The sequence below is a fragment of the Gasterosteus aculeatus genome, chromosome 10 (genome assembly GCF_964276395.1).
Source record: "Gasterosteus aculeatus chromosome 10, fGasAcu3.hap1.1, whole genome shotgun sequence".
Lineage (NCBI taxonomy): Eukaryota > Metazoa > Chordata > Actinopteri > Perciformes > Gasterosteidae > Gasterosteus > Gasterosteus aculeatus.
The window spans coordinates 4,281,668-4,294,904 of record NC_135697.1 but is presented as its reverse complement, the minus strand read 5'-3'; the positions used below and the strand labels follow the sequence as shown (position 1 = coordinate 4,294,904).

General features: G+C 46.5%; 3 protein-coding genes and 1 long non-coding RNA gene across 5 annotated transcripts; 2 read left to right on the top strand and 2 right to left on the bottom strand.

The window, feature by feature from the left end:
• Positions 1-736: 736 nt before the first annotated feature.
• LOC120826060 (uncharacterized) lies at positions 737-5,817 on the bottom strand. Its single transcript, XM_078080797.1, has 6 exons — positions 5,532-5,817; positions 4,136-4,377; positions 2,633-2,739; positions 2,214-2,428; positions 1,969-2,046; positions 737-1,665 (listed from the first exon to the last, which is right to left on the bottom strand). Exons 1-6 carry the CDS (start codon positions 5,636-5,638, stop codon positions 1,131-1,133), a joined length of 1,284 nt encoding a protein of 427 aa, XP_077936923.1. The 5' UTR covers positions 5,639-5,817; the 3' UTR covers positions 737-1,130.
• Positions 5,818-6,676: 859 nt separating this feature from the next.
• On the top strand, positions 6,677-9,132 carry LOC100174881 (XK-related protein 8). The gene is given in 3 exon segments (NM_001267641.1): positions 6,677-7,089; positions 7,550-7,737; positions 7,833-9,132. Coding segments are annotated over 3 exon segments (1,215 nt in total). The 5' UTR covers positions 6,677-6,763; the 3' UTR covers positions 8,534-9,132.
• Positions 9,133-9,618: 486 nt separating this feature from the next.
• LOC120826055 (XK-related protein 8) lies at positions 9,619-12,517 on the top strand. Of its 2 annotated transcripts, XM_078080796.1 has the most exons (4): positions 9,619-10,179; positions 10,500-10,684; positions 11,088-11,752; positions 11,807-12,517. In XM_078080796.1, exons 1-4 carry the CDS (start codon positions 9,884-9,886, stop codon positions 11,906-11,908), a joined length of 1,248 nt encoding a protein of 415 aa, XP_077936922.1. In that variant the 5' UTR covers positions 9,619-9,883; the 3' UTR covers positions 11,909-12,517. The 2 variants fall into 2 exon arrangements, with proteins under 2 accessions (XP_077936922.1, XP_040043914.2); XM_040187980.2 differs by having other exon boundaries at positions 11,088-12,517.
• A 239-nt stretch (positions 12,518-12,756) lies between these two features.
• Positions 12,757-13,237, bottom strand: LOC120826061 (uncharacterized). Its single transcript, XR_005713204.2, has 3 exons — positions 13,142-13,237; positions 13,007-13,072; positions 12,757-12,896 (listed from the first exon to the last, which is right to left on the bottom strand). It is a non-coding gene; the product is annotated as an uncharacterized LOC120826061 (long non-coding RNA).

Genomic DNA, 13,237 nt, shown 5'->3' with positions numbered 1-13,237 from the left:
CGCTCCACTGGATCAGTAGATCCACATTAGAGCTGCATTAGCATGTGGGAGAATTCGCAGTAGACACGTAGGTTATTGGTGCAGAAAGCGAAAGCCTTCACCGTACAACAGTCTACTCATAACGTATTAGGCCAAAGCTACAAATGTAGACCTGATATCCGCCTACAAGTGACGTTACACCTCCTTGCTTCTCCAATGCTGTCAACTGGTACAATGTTCATAAAACATGTTGAAAAGAATTTAAGTTACATAAACAATGTAGATCATAAATAGTACGTTTGGCTATTAGTCTTTGAGCTGACATTCAACTTTAGTATTTTTTCCCCAAATAGTTTAAGGCGAACTTAAAATATCAGGAGATACATTACTGTTAAAATGCACTTCTAATGAAGTAGAGTTGGCAAAACCGGTTTTCATTTTCATGTTGAGGCAGCGGGGGTGTCGGCAGCTACGGAATACATTTTAATCTAACCTAAAGTTACTTTTTAAAAGGAGTAATCAAATTAAACTGTGGCAACACGGATATACAGTTCAATTATCTCATTAAGTCAAACAATCATACATTTGATATTTTGAAGGATTTCAACAACTCTCAGGTTCTGTGTTCTGCCTGAAGCCCATTCAGCCCAATGCTTTAAATGTCAGAAGAAGTCTTTGAGACGCTTTTCTGCCTCAGATTGACATTTGGAATCAAGACCAAACCTTGCTGCTTAATACAAAAACCCAAAGACACAAGTATAACAGGTGTTTTTAATCTGAAATAAAATGATACAAGGATTTCACAAAAAGGTGACAGTCCCACCCGGCATTTTGACTAAACAGTATGCTTCTACAATTGATTAAAAAAGACACGCACCACACCATCATTTAAACTTATAAAACTGAGATTTGCACCCTGTTTTTTTGACATACACCCCATACAAGACCGCTCCAATGAAAAAATACGCAGAGTAAAAGTCAAATGAAATGGAGTTGCGTGTGCATAAAAGACGTCGAGTGCCTGGTCATCTACAGCTATTTATCAAAAAACGGGAGAGGGGAGGGATCAGGGGGGGGGGGGTAGATAGGGAATGTCGGGCGGGCGGAGACACTGGGACGAATACTCAAGACAAAACAGTCCAAAGTTGGAACTATGAGCGAGAACGGGAGCGGGAACGAGACTGGGAGCGGGATTTGGAGCGGGACTCGGAGCGGGAGGCGGAGCGGGAATGGGCTTTGGCGGGGGAGGGGGAACGAGATTTGGACTTTGATTTAGACCGGGCTCTGGCTTTGGATTCAGCGGGGGAGCGGGAACGAGAACGGGAGCCCCGCTCGGCCTCGCCTCCCTCGTCTTCGCTCTTGGGTGGCTCGCGGCCCTTTGAGCCGGATTTCCTGGAGCGATCCTTCATCCCGGATCTGGAACGAGACCTGGAGCGAGAGCGAGAACGAGACCTGGACTCATCCTTCTTGTTCTTCTTCCCATCTTTCTTGCCCTTTTTACTCTTGGGGCTGCGGCTCTTGGGACTCCGGCTTTTGGGGCTGCGGCTCTTGGGGCTCCTGCTCTTGGGGCTGCGGCTCCTGCTGCGCTCCTTCTTCGGGGCGCCGTTGCTCCGCTCTTCCTCCTCCTTCTTGCCCTTGATCTTGTTCTTCTTGCTACGGGATCGGCTGCGGGAGTGGGACGCCGCTCTGTTGACAAAACCAGGTAGAATTGTTTGACGTTTTCCACGTTAAACATTCAGCCACGTGACCGACCACGTGGCCACGACCTGCTGCCTCAAACAGCCGTAGCTATCAGGCTTCTACTTGCACCGCCATGGACATCTATTCAAAGAAATATCCGCATCTCACTAACTGGGGCACAAACGTCTTTGATTGAGAGATTGGCTGTTTGTGTCTTCTGTACAATAATAATCCAAGTTTCCTCCATTTATCGACTGCTTGATGCCATCTTTTAACCAAATATCCCCTCCCAGCAGTTCGGACTCTCACCTGGAGCGGGAGCGGCTGCGACTGCTGCTGTCACTGCGGCTGCGACTCTTTCGAGACCTGCGGCTCCTGGAGCGAGACCTGAAAACACACGTGGCAGCAATTAGAAAAAGAACCCCTGAGGTAGCAGGCCAACTGCAGAAAGCAACGCATGGCGCTGTATCGGTCGATTAAATGCTAATGTATACGATTCCTCTACTGACACGCTCAGAAACATCAACATGCACCAGTGAGCCGTGTGAAATTACCTGGAATGGCTGCGACTGCGAGAATATGAGCGCTTGCGTCTGGCTCCGGGGCGGTCCTCGATCAGCCGGATCTTTCTGCCGTTCACTTCGGTGCCGTCGAGCTTCTCCAGTGCCCTCTTCATGTCCGAGTAGAGCCTGAACTCGATCACCCCCTCATTCCTCCTGCCCTTATGGGTGTCTGCATAAGTCACCTCCCCTGCCTGCCTCATGTAGTCCTTCAGAGAAGAAACAAGGAGATTTAATTTCAGTGCATTTTCTTTGTCTGATACATAATCCACTGAAGGATTTCCAGCAAACGGTGTGTGTGTACATCACGTTTAGATTTTTTACTATGGAGTTCTAAAAACAATTTCAGTGCACTACTTAATGGATTTTTACATTCCATCTGTAGAATAAAAATTAAAGCCAAGGATTCATACCTTCAAGTCCTGCCAGCTGCAGCGGCTGGAAAGATTCTCAACAATGAGCCGATAATCAGTTCTTATGGGCGGACCGTATCGGTCTCTTCCCCAGCGGCCGTATCCACCTTTCAAGGCAACAAGGAAAGGGCAGAAAAAATGAGGCCCAAAACGAATCTGTGGTAGTGCATTAATACTGAACTCCAAGCTAAAGACTACAAAATATATGAATATTCACTTTGGGGGGAAAAGAAATAAGGGGAAAAAGAAAAAAAAGGTGTCAAAGAAAAAATATATATTTCTACAAAAAAAATGTATTACAAAGCCTAAACCTAACACGTTAGTAGCTTATAAAATTTTGATTTAAAAAAGTGTCTATTGCCTTTTTCCTAAATAAGAACAGAAAACATCTGATCAAGGAAGTACTTACGGTGAACTAAAGCAAGCTATCTTATCTAACATCATTCACTGTTACAAAACAAGTTCTTTTTTTTCAGGCACCTATAAGAGCTGAACCCACATCTGATCCTAACCCCCATGGCATCCTCACCACCCGGCCTGGGCCTAATGGGAAAAGCGGTCTTCATTCACAATGGCTCCCTTTTTTGGTCTGCCCAGGGGCCCAGAATGGTCAAACCACACTCTTGGAAAGGGGGGACACCATGGCCAGCAATAGGGGCAGGCAGTCAGCAAAGGACTCTTTCAATTAAAACATTGAGGTTCTTTGTTAAATCTTTACCTTTAAAATTGACAATCATTTTAAATAAAATAAAGTAATACATCAATAATTTACAGAATATTTAGCAATCAAGTACTAAGTTTACAATATTTTAAGACATTTATAGCCTTTCCATCATTAAGCCACTTCCCCATCACATATCACTTCATTTTCAAAAATCGATCAAATTGTTACTCAAGAAATTGTTTAAGTCATTGGTGGCTACGGTGCACACAAATTTGACAGTCAAATGTGGAAATCTCTAAGGCCCCCTGAACTAAAGAGGGCTGTAATGAGCACTAGAACTCTTATTAGCAGCACAATAAAAACAGGTCAATATATTTCTATCGCAAAATCAGACAACTAAGACAACTAAAATGAAAACAGTTACACTGACATCAGTAGAGTTCACTTATAAAGGAGATGAGGTACGACTACAGCTGGGTGAACCATTACAGTTTACACTTCTCCAATGAATTCTCTACATTTATATTCCTGTTTCATACAAACCTTTGCTAAACATTTTACAAAATTGGGAAAGCATTGCTTACAACGAGCCTAATGTTGCCTTAAAAAAGTTCACCTCCACACAGGCATTTAAAACATAATGGATCAGCACTGAAAACACTATAGCACTTAATCCACTATGATCAGAGGGTCGACCCTCAGGACATGAACATAAATTGAAAGCACATAAGCCACCAAGGACTTAAAATGTAATTTAGATCAATGACTCCCTGTAATGAATGAAACCCCTCATCATATGACATCCATGTTAAAGAAATAATTCTTCACTGAACACTTACTTCTTCCACCACCCCCGCTGCCGCCGCCACCACCTCCACCTCCTCCTCCTCCACCACCACCACCTCCTCCTCCGCCACTGCTGCTGCCGCCTCCGCCGCCTCCACTACCACCATAACCTCCATCCCGGCGTGGTCCTTTGGTGTGCTCCACAATGACCCTCTCCCCACATAACTCCTTGCCGTTCAAGTCATACACAGCATCATCTGCATCACGTGGGTCATCAAATTCAACAAACCCATACCTTTATAAAAGAAGAGAACATGTTAAGACCTGGCGACTACTACGGATTGGGATGTTCATAATCGAAAACACAGAATTGGCATATGTGATTGATGTGTGTAGTGACATTTACAACTCAACCACGATTAACTCCCATTTTCCATACAGGGACCTGGTTACAGATCTCATTCACAGGTGCGGTTAGGAAAAATATAGGTGTTCCATGCTGGTTAGTTGGCTAAACAATGACTATGTGAAGCTCAAATATCCTGTGGATGTGTAGATTATTGCCAGTCTGACGTTAATGCAAGGAAGTGCAAATGTGAAGTTGATTAATCGATTGAATAAAAAACCCTGCAAATTCTTAAAATAAATGCTGATTTTAATTCTCACATTTTAAAATGCTAATTCTGTTTTAAACATTGCATGTCATAAACGTTAGGAAAACACATTAGAATGTACTGCAACATTTGCTGAAATATATAAAATATTGGGTAATGCTCTGAATTGCATAAATAAACAAATATGTTTAAAAAAAGGAACAGAAATGTCTAGAGACCGTATATGGTGGTCGAATTAGGTCCGAAACCTGACGCAGAGCTTGATATCCGTGTGTATTTGTCTATGCGTGCAGAGCTAGTAGCTGCTGCCATTCCGTGTCCACAGCAAATAATGCTCTGCTGAACAAAGAAGTTTCACCCCGACGCCGTGAGGCGCAATTGGAACTACGGATCGTGGCTATTTGCACAGCCCTATTTTCGCCAGACTGCACGTTCAAAGCAGAAAGCGGATCCAATTTAAAGTGTAAACGATTGTGACTAAATTTGCACTCGTTTAACGGAGGTTTTTGCTTGCAATACACGCGACTGCCTGTGACATTGCCACGTCTAACCTTAGCTAACGTTAGCTCGTTAGCACATGTCGCGATTTCCAAAAAGCACCGACACATATTAGTACGGCTATTTAAAAAAGCAAGCATTAGGCAACACTAAGACCTCGGGGTGTCGCGGTAAATTACATCGTCGGCTGTTTTCATATATACATCAAAATTACCAGGTAGCTAGTTAGCATTAGCATGGTGCAGAAAATATGAAGGCCCAGAGAGCATGCAACCGTTGCTGTGCGGCCTGTGCGGCTCCACCAACAACGGACATCGATAAAGAGCCTCAACGTTACCCGTTTTTCAGGTCGACCTCGAGTATCTTCCCGTAGCCTTTAAAGAATCTCTCCACGTCCTTTTCTCTGGCCCTGTAGCTCAGTCTTCCGATGTACACCCTCGACATCGTGTTAGCCTGCGCGTGCTAACCTTGCGAAATGTGGGATCCGGCTCAAACCGAACGAGGGCAGAGATGAGGCGCGAGACTGCAGAGACACATACACGCGCTCCTTTGATACAACAGGTCGCGGGCAGGGGGGGCGTGGTCTGGCTATGTTGGTTTTAACTGACCTGGGTTCAGTCTCGCAGGGGTTTACCAATCAGTACCGAGTGAGGCCGTTTAAACTTGTAAATTTGTATGGATTATAAATCCATTCCGAAATGAAATAGTCGGGATAGGGACTACTTTTACTTTTGACACTTCTTTATTGTGTTTAGTTTACTGCTGAAGCTGGTAAAAGTGGGTTCATTTTCACCAATTAATGTACATCATGGTTAGCGTGTGAATTTCCCCACGGAAATCAATTAAATGAAATCTTCCTAACATTACATCATATTTAAGTTGTTGAGTATTATGTTAATTAATTCTTGTAATGTATTCTAAAACGTGCAATAAATAACCGTCTGGTCTAATGACCGGACCGGAAGTCAATGATGTGTAGTAACAATACTACATTAACCTCTTAATTGGCGTAGAACTACAAGGTAGTAGATGTAGCAGTGGGTAATACAGGTACATAACATGTAATTGAGTAGATTTACTTAGTTGACATAAATATTTCCATCACAACATGTTAAGGGCTGGACAGAAAACACATTATTGTTTCATATTTCATGTGGAAAGTACCGACGGACGACTCAAATAATCGACTAAACGTGCCGGGTTTATTATCGAACATGCGCTGTGCGCTTTACAAGTTTAAATAACCTACACACACCGGGTGGGCGGTGCTAACCACTATCCGGACAGAGGGGATAACTACAGAAACACCAGCTGCTGCCTTATTTCGTCGCTTATTTACACATCTTTCTCCCTGAATTCATGGCCGCTCCTCCGTCATGTCCGCTCCTCGAGTGAGTTGAGACCACAAGCTGACCGGTAAACGTGTCGGTAACGTTTCTCTTCAACGGCCTTGTCTCCGCGGCGGGCAGATAACGGTTCAGGACGTTAGCCCAATGTTAGCTAAACAGCAACAGGTCGGTTGGTTGGTCAACTAGACAAAACAAAAAACAAGCCGAAAAAGAAACTGTCATGGAGGGCGCGACTTTTTCAAAGTACTCCTGGATCGACTTCGTCTTCTCTGTGATCGGAGCGTGCACCTTCCTGGTGGACTGGGGCTCGGACGTGTGGTTGGCCGCGGAGTTTTACCGCCGCGGGGACGTGACCTGGTTCTGGGTGCTGGTCGGCCTCATGGCCCTGTCGTCCTTCGTGGTCCAGACGTTCAGCTGGTTCTGGTTCCAGTACGACCGAGAGCTGCCGGGGTTCCGCGCGCAGACCGAGGCGGCGGCCGTGCTCCTCGGGGACCGGGCGAAGCTCTCGTGCGCGGTGCACGTGCTGCAGCTGGGCTTCCTTTGCAGGTGAGCGACGCGCGCGCGGCCGTTAGTAAAGCCGCTATAGCGCCGCGTGTCGTCATCTCTTTGTTTTTATTGTGCGAAACTTACAGTCACCAAGTTCATGTGTACACGAGTTAAACTGCAATGACTCATCTGGTGTGTTAATAACGTAATAAAACATGTTACATGAATGGTGTGGGGGTGTGTGTGTGGAATTGATCTATTCACCAGTAAATAAGAAAACCTGGATATTCCGACTGAGCACATAGCTGATAACATTTGCACGGTGATGTGACCATGCATAACGATTACTGTCGAAACAGTGACATGAAGACGTGTGGTACTGAGGTGTGAACGGGACAAAAGAGCCTATATTACTCATGCCACTTTACGACGTTTAGCTGGAATGGGGTTTGGTATGTGAAGCAGTTTTATCACATTCTGCGGGTCACTCTTTGTTAACTACCCATTTCTTTGCACGCAGGCACATCTCCGCCATACGACAGGGCTTCCGGGTGTGGTGGCGCAAGGAGAAGGGGTCGGAGTACGCCATATACCAGACGCACGACCTCAGCATGCTGCGGCTCATCGAGACGTTCAGCGAGAGCGCCCCTCAGCTCACCCTCATGATCTACGTCATGCTGCACACGCACAAGGCCAGGGCGGTTCAGTGTGAGTTCCCTTTGGGTGGGGGGGGGTTGATAAACATCACTCCTACTCGGGTTGCTACATCGATGGTGTAACTTCCGCCCTTTTTTTGTCTGCAGTCGTGAGCATCGCTGCGTCGACCACTTCCATCGCTTGGATGGTGGTGGATTACCACCGCTCCCTGCGCTCCTTCCTCCCGGACAAGGCCAAGCAGGGCTGGGGCTCCTCTTTGATCTACTTCCTGTGGAACCTGCTGCTGATCGCCCCGCGCGTGGCCGCCCTCGCCCTGTGCGCCTCGGTGCTGTCCGGGTACATGGCCGCCCACTTCCTGATGCTGTGGTCGGCGTTCGCACTGTGGGCCTGGCGACAGGGGACGCACTTCATGGACAGCGTCGCCGGGGAGTGGCTGTACCGGGCCACCGTGGGGCTCATCTGGTACTTCAGCTGGTTCAACGTGAAGGACGGTCAGACCCGTAGCCGGAGCGCCATCTACCATTCCTTCATCAGCACCGACGGAGCGATCCTGCTGGCGACGTGGTGGTGCCACAGGGACCCTGTGCAGACGCAGTCGTACGCCCTCGCTCTGCTCATCGCCCTGCCTCTCTTCCACCTCCTTGGTCTGCTCTTCAAGGCCCTCTACTACTGCTGCTTCCACCCCAAGCTGTGGAGGCCCCCGGCGAGGGACCCAGGGCTCCCCAATGATCTGCCCGATGCGCAGGTGTCCATGAGAGACTTTCCCATCCAGGACGGCGGCCTGTCCCCCAAGCTCCTCAACAAGCGGATGGCCGGCCAGGTCGCCCGTTTCTACTCAGAGGAATGATTCTTTAGGAGCTCCAGTAACACAAATGGAGCCTGCGATGTCAAATGTTTACTCACTGATACGGTTTGCCTTCTTTGGCTGTGATGGTCTGCAACAATATATCTCTAGACTGTTTCCTGTATCTCAATTACAGGCTGAAAAACAGCATTTTAACCCAAAGCAATATGGATTAAATGGTTCCCAATCAGTACACATATTGACACGTATGATTGAGCAAATTCTCGGGGAGAACATTTTTACTAGAATATTTGTACTAATCCAGACACTTTATTATATTACTGCAACTCTACCAAAAATGCGCTACTTGAATTGTGCCACAATGTCCTAATATCACCACAAATATTAAAGAGGACGGTTTGAACTTTATTTAAAAAAACCTACTGTATGCATTGTCATATGTACGGAAACAGGGCAATTTGATCCATTTAAAGGGAAATTTAAAGCTATTTGAGACTTTTCTACGAAGCAAATAGTATTTTTTTATCTTTACACATGAAGTCATGTGGATAACTTTTCCATTCATAACCACATAGTCATATGGGTTTGTTGTTGCTTCTGTGTGAATGCCATGTATTTACAAACAAATAAATGCAACAGAATAGTTCATCGATGTAGTTGAACCTTTACATTTGAATGACCAGTCTTGCATTTCTGAGGTTTTTACACGACTGCAAGGGGTATTAAAACGTGTATGTGGTGTTTTTAGCGGGTTTTGTTGTTACAGCGGTTACTACTGGAGACTACTTGAAGGACTTTGAATGTAAAATGAACCCTTAGGTTCTGCTTTTAGCATTTCTATGTTCTGTGTGAAAAAGCTGCTTCACACCTCCAGACAGCTTGTTTGAATGTCAACTGAGAATTGTTACGATATTACACCAAAGTGGACATGATCCCTCTGGCTTCAGGTACAGAACCACCAGCGTTACTGCTGCTCGCTCGTCCACTGTTTGTTCAGTTGGTTTTTCCACCTCTTCCACTTCATTGTTTGCTTCTCTTTCAGGGTTCAAAGTGTTCAAAGTGGATCCACTTCTACCGGCTGTTAATGTTTTCCCTCATTTGCCACATCATTAAAGTTGTACTGTTGTACACATATTTGTGGTCTTTTCTTGTGTTTTACAGTGGAGGTTCTTACTTTAAACGTTGCACTGAGCTTCGTTGTTGAAGTGGCAGCGCATGCTGTGATTTGTGTGTTTCCTCCCGGTACCCTCTCAAGCTGTTGCGTAACCCTGAGGGAGTGGTAATGAGAATGGGACCGTTGCATACTTTCGGTTGGCTTCTTTTCCTCTTAACACGCGACAAGCTTTGTGTGCACTTAGTGTGGCTGTGTGGACTTCAGCTTGACAGGACGCCATGCGTTTGTTCAAGTACTCTCGCAGGGACTTCCTCCTCATTTGTCTGGGTCTCTTTTCCCTGCTGCTCGACATAGTGCTGGACATATACGCCGTCGTGTCTTTCTACCAGGAACGGGACTACGCCAGTCTGGGCATCCTGCTGCTGCTCCTGCTGGGCTCGTCCGTGCTCGGCCAGGCCTTCAGCTGGCTGTGGTACAGCTACGACGAGTCCGAGAGGAAAACCGAGGTGGAGAAGTGCGTGACGGAGAGGCAGCTCAAGCTGCTTCACGTGCTGCAGCTGGGAACCTACTTCAGGTAGTGTAAGCGGCGACGCCGCCACCGCCTTTTTCATCTTTAAAACACCTCGGGCCGCATCGGAAGTCGGGTGTCAGTGCAGGAACACAGGACTTGTACCAGAGAAAAGTGGTGGAATCATTGGAATGTTTCGTTCCCCTCTCCTCTAAATGTAGCTCATGGTGGAGGTTATTTTGGTATTATTTGAGTGTATTGTAGTTATTCCGTTGATGTCTTTCGGGGGCCACGGCACCCTTGTTGACAGACAATCCCATTTGATTGCAGAGCGCTTTGTTCAACATAACAACACTTGTTGACCCCCTCGACCTTTTGTCTCCCAGGCACGCAGATTTGGTGAAGGTCTATCTGTTCTCCTCAAAGGTCACAGACCCAGTTCTCACCGCCGTGTACATGAGCTACGACCTGAGCATGCTGCGGCTCATTGAGACGTTTTCGGAGAGCGCCCCTCAAGTCATCCTCATGCTCGCCATCATCCTGCAGCGCGGCGAACTCGGCGCCGTCACAGGTGCGTTCTTCATGACAACGATCGGGCCTTTAAAAGGGGCCGTGCAGTCAAAGTCCAGAACCAGAACATGTGAGCTGCTTCCAAAATAGAGACACTGTTCTGTGGATCATCTTCTCATTCAGTTGTGACGCCAGCAGAAATATAAAGATGTATCTCTGAAAACATGGACAAATGAAAGCCAACACTATATGTACGGCTGAATACTAGTACACAACTAATGTGTATTTCATAATTTTGGTGTACTGGCCCTTTAACTGACAGAAATGCATCTTGAAGAGTCACAAAGGTTCAACGTTTTTTTTTAAATTGTGATTTTACAAATGCAATTGTGTAGAAATATATTCACTAAAAACAAAGTGACTGATCCCCAATGACTCCTCCTCCTCTTCCTCCTCCTCCTCAGTGCTGAAGGCCCTCGGGTCGGCCTCCACCATGGCCTTCGGCGTGACCATGTACCACCGCTCGCTGCGCTCCTTCCTGCCCGACAAGAAGCAGCAGCAGATGTCGTCGTCGGTGGTCTACTTCCTCTGGAACCTGCTCCTCATCTCGTCACGCCTCACCGCCCTCGCCCTCTTCGCCTCCGCGCTGCCCTGCTTCATCTTCGCCCACTTCTTGTCCTCCTGGGTGGTTCTGTGCTTCTTCGCGTGGCGATCTAAGACAGACCTCATGGACAGTCCTGGGGGGGAGCGGCTTTACCGAGCCACCGTGGGGCTCATTTGGTACTTCAACTGGTTCAACGTGGCGGAAGGGAGGACGAAGTACAGGACCCTGCTGTATCACGGCTACATGCTGGTCGACATCTCCCTCCTCTGCGGCCTGTGGGGCTGGCAGATGATCACAGAGCCTTATTCTGAAGTCGTCGGCATCGTCTGCGTTGTCGTCGCTTACATCCTCGGCCTGTTTTTGAAAATGCTTTATTACAAGTGCTACCATCCTAACGTGGCCAAGGGGGAGCTGATAGGGGACTCCATTGAGACCACGATGTCCGCTGACGTGCCCGATTTCCTTATGTTCCTGGCCTCTATTGAGACCACGCGGTCCGGTGACGAGACCGATTCCCCTGTGCACCTTTCCTTTATTAAGACCACGCTGTCCGGTGACGAGACCGATTCCCCTGTGCACCAAGGCCACATTATGGACCGCAGCGGGCCGAGTGAACCGGCACCCGTCACCAAAGGCTGCAATAAGAGAATGAGGAAGTTGGCCGAAAACTTCTACTCCTGACCTGCATCACATGACGTCCAGCGGACACGGAGGTCAGGCGGCGTCACGCTGACCGAGCAGCCCGGCGAATGACCGTCTCGGGGTTTTGTGGGAAAGAATGACTGTGGCTTGAGTAACAATGTTCAACCTAAAGAGCTTCAAGTCAAGGCTGCTGTATTCTGCTCTAAGCATCTTCTTCCCTTTATTAACTGTTGCAGCGGTGGACAGAAACACTGCAAATCATTTTTTTCTTAATTGCAACGAATTCTGTTTCACAGTCATTTAAAGGTTTTTGCTTGTGTAAATGGCCCCGATCTTTTTTAGGTTTGTTTTTATTCATTGTTTGTGTGGTTTTGCTTCATATATATTTATAATATTTTAACATTTCACACTTCATTTGCATTCTGCATTTATAATATATATATATATATATATATATATATATATATATATATATATAAACACTAGGTTTATATTGCCAGTCATCCACAATCCACAAGTCATCCACAATTAAAGCTGTTCTTTAATTCTCTTTTTGTTACAGTGCCTCTGTGGCTCAGCAAATACCATGTGTATTTATATGTATGTATAAAAGACTTTTATTTGTAATAAAACGTGGGAATAATTTTATATTTCAAAATTGCAGTCTCCTAATCCGTTATACTTCCATCGGGAACAATCCATTTACAAATTGCAGACAGTTGGAGTCCATTTACAGTCCAGGATCGGCCAAAGTTCTGTTCGAATGCGAAAGCGGTAATCCGTATCAATCTTGTACTCCGGGATTTTGATGCATTGATCGCCAATGACGGCGGCTCCCGGTGACAGAGGCGTGCTTGTGTCAGCTCTAACCATGACAGGTTTGTTTGTTTTGGTCTGCCACCGTCATGTCGCCCCTGCCGTTTCCGTCTGTCATCGTCGTCATCTTTGGTAGCTGTTGCACATCTTACTGTGTTTAGCTGTGATGTGGAGGTTGATGGACCCTCCTCCTGTTCTGCCCAGCCATGTTCTGTTGAGAAGTAGAATATCCGTCATACATTTTGCACTCCATATTTCACGCAGCAGTGTTAGGAACTGTGAATGTGGAGATGACTATCAGTAACATAGTGGTGATAATACCCCTGTAGGCCTCTCTGGTTCCCTCTCTGTCACAGCAGACAATGTGTTCTCTTCATCGGTTTTATCCTGTGGAGAGGAGCATTGTTATAGACTCTAAAGTACTTGCATCATGTCTGGGGTATTTAGTTGTCTTACAGCTTCAAGGACTTCTGCTGTGGCATGAGGGTCCACAAGGGAGAGGCCGCAGAATCTGTTGGGACAAATGACAAACCTGTGAAGGGAATAATGTAT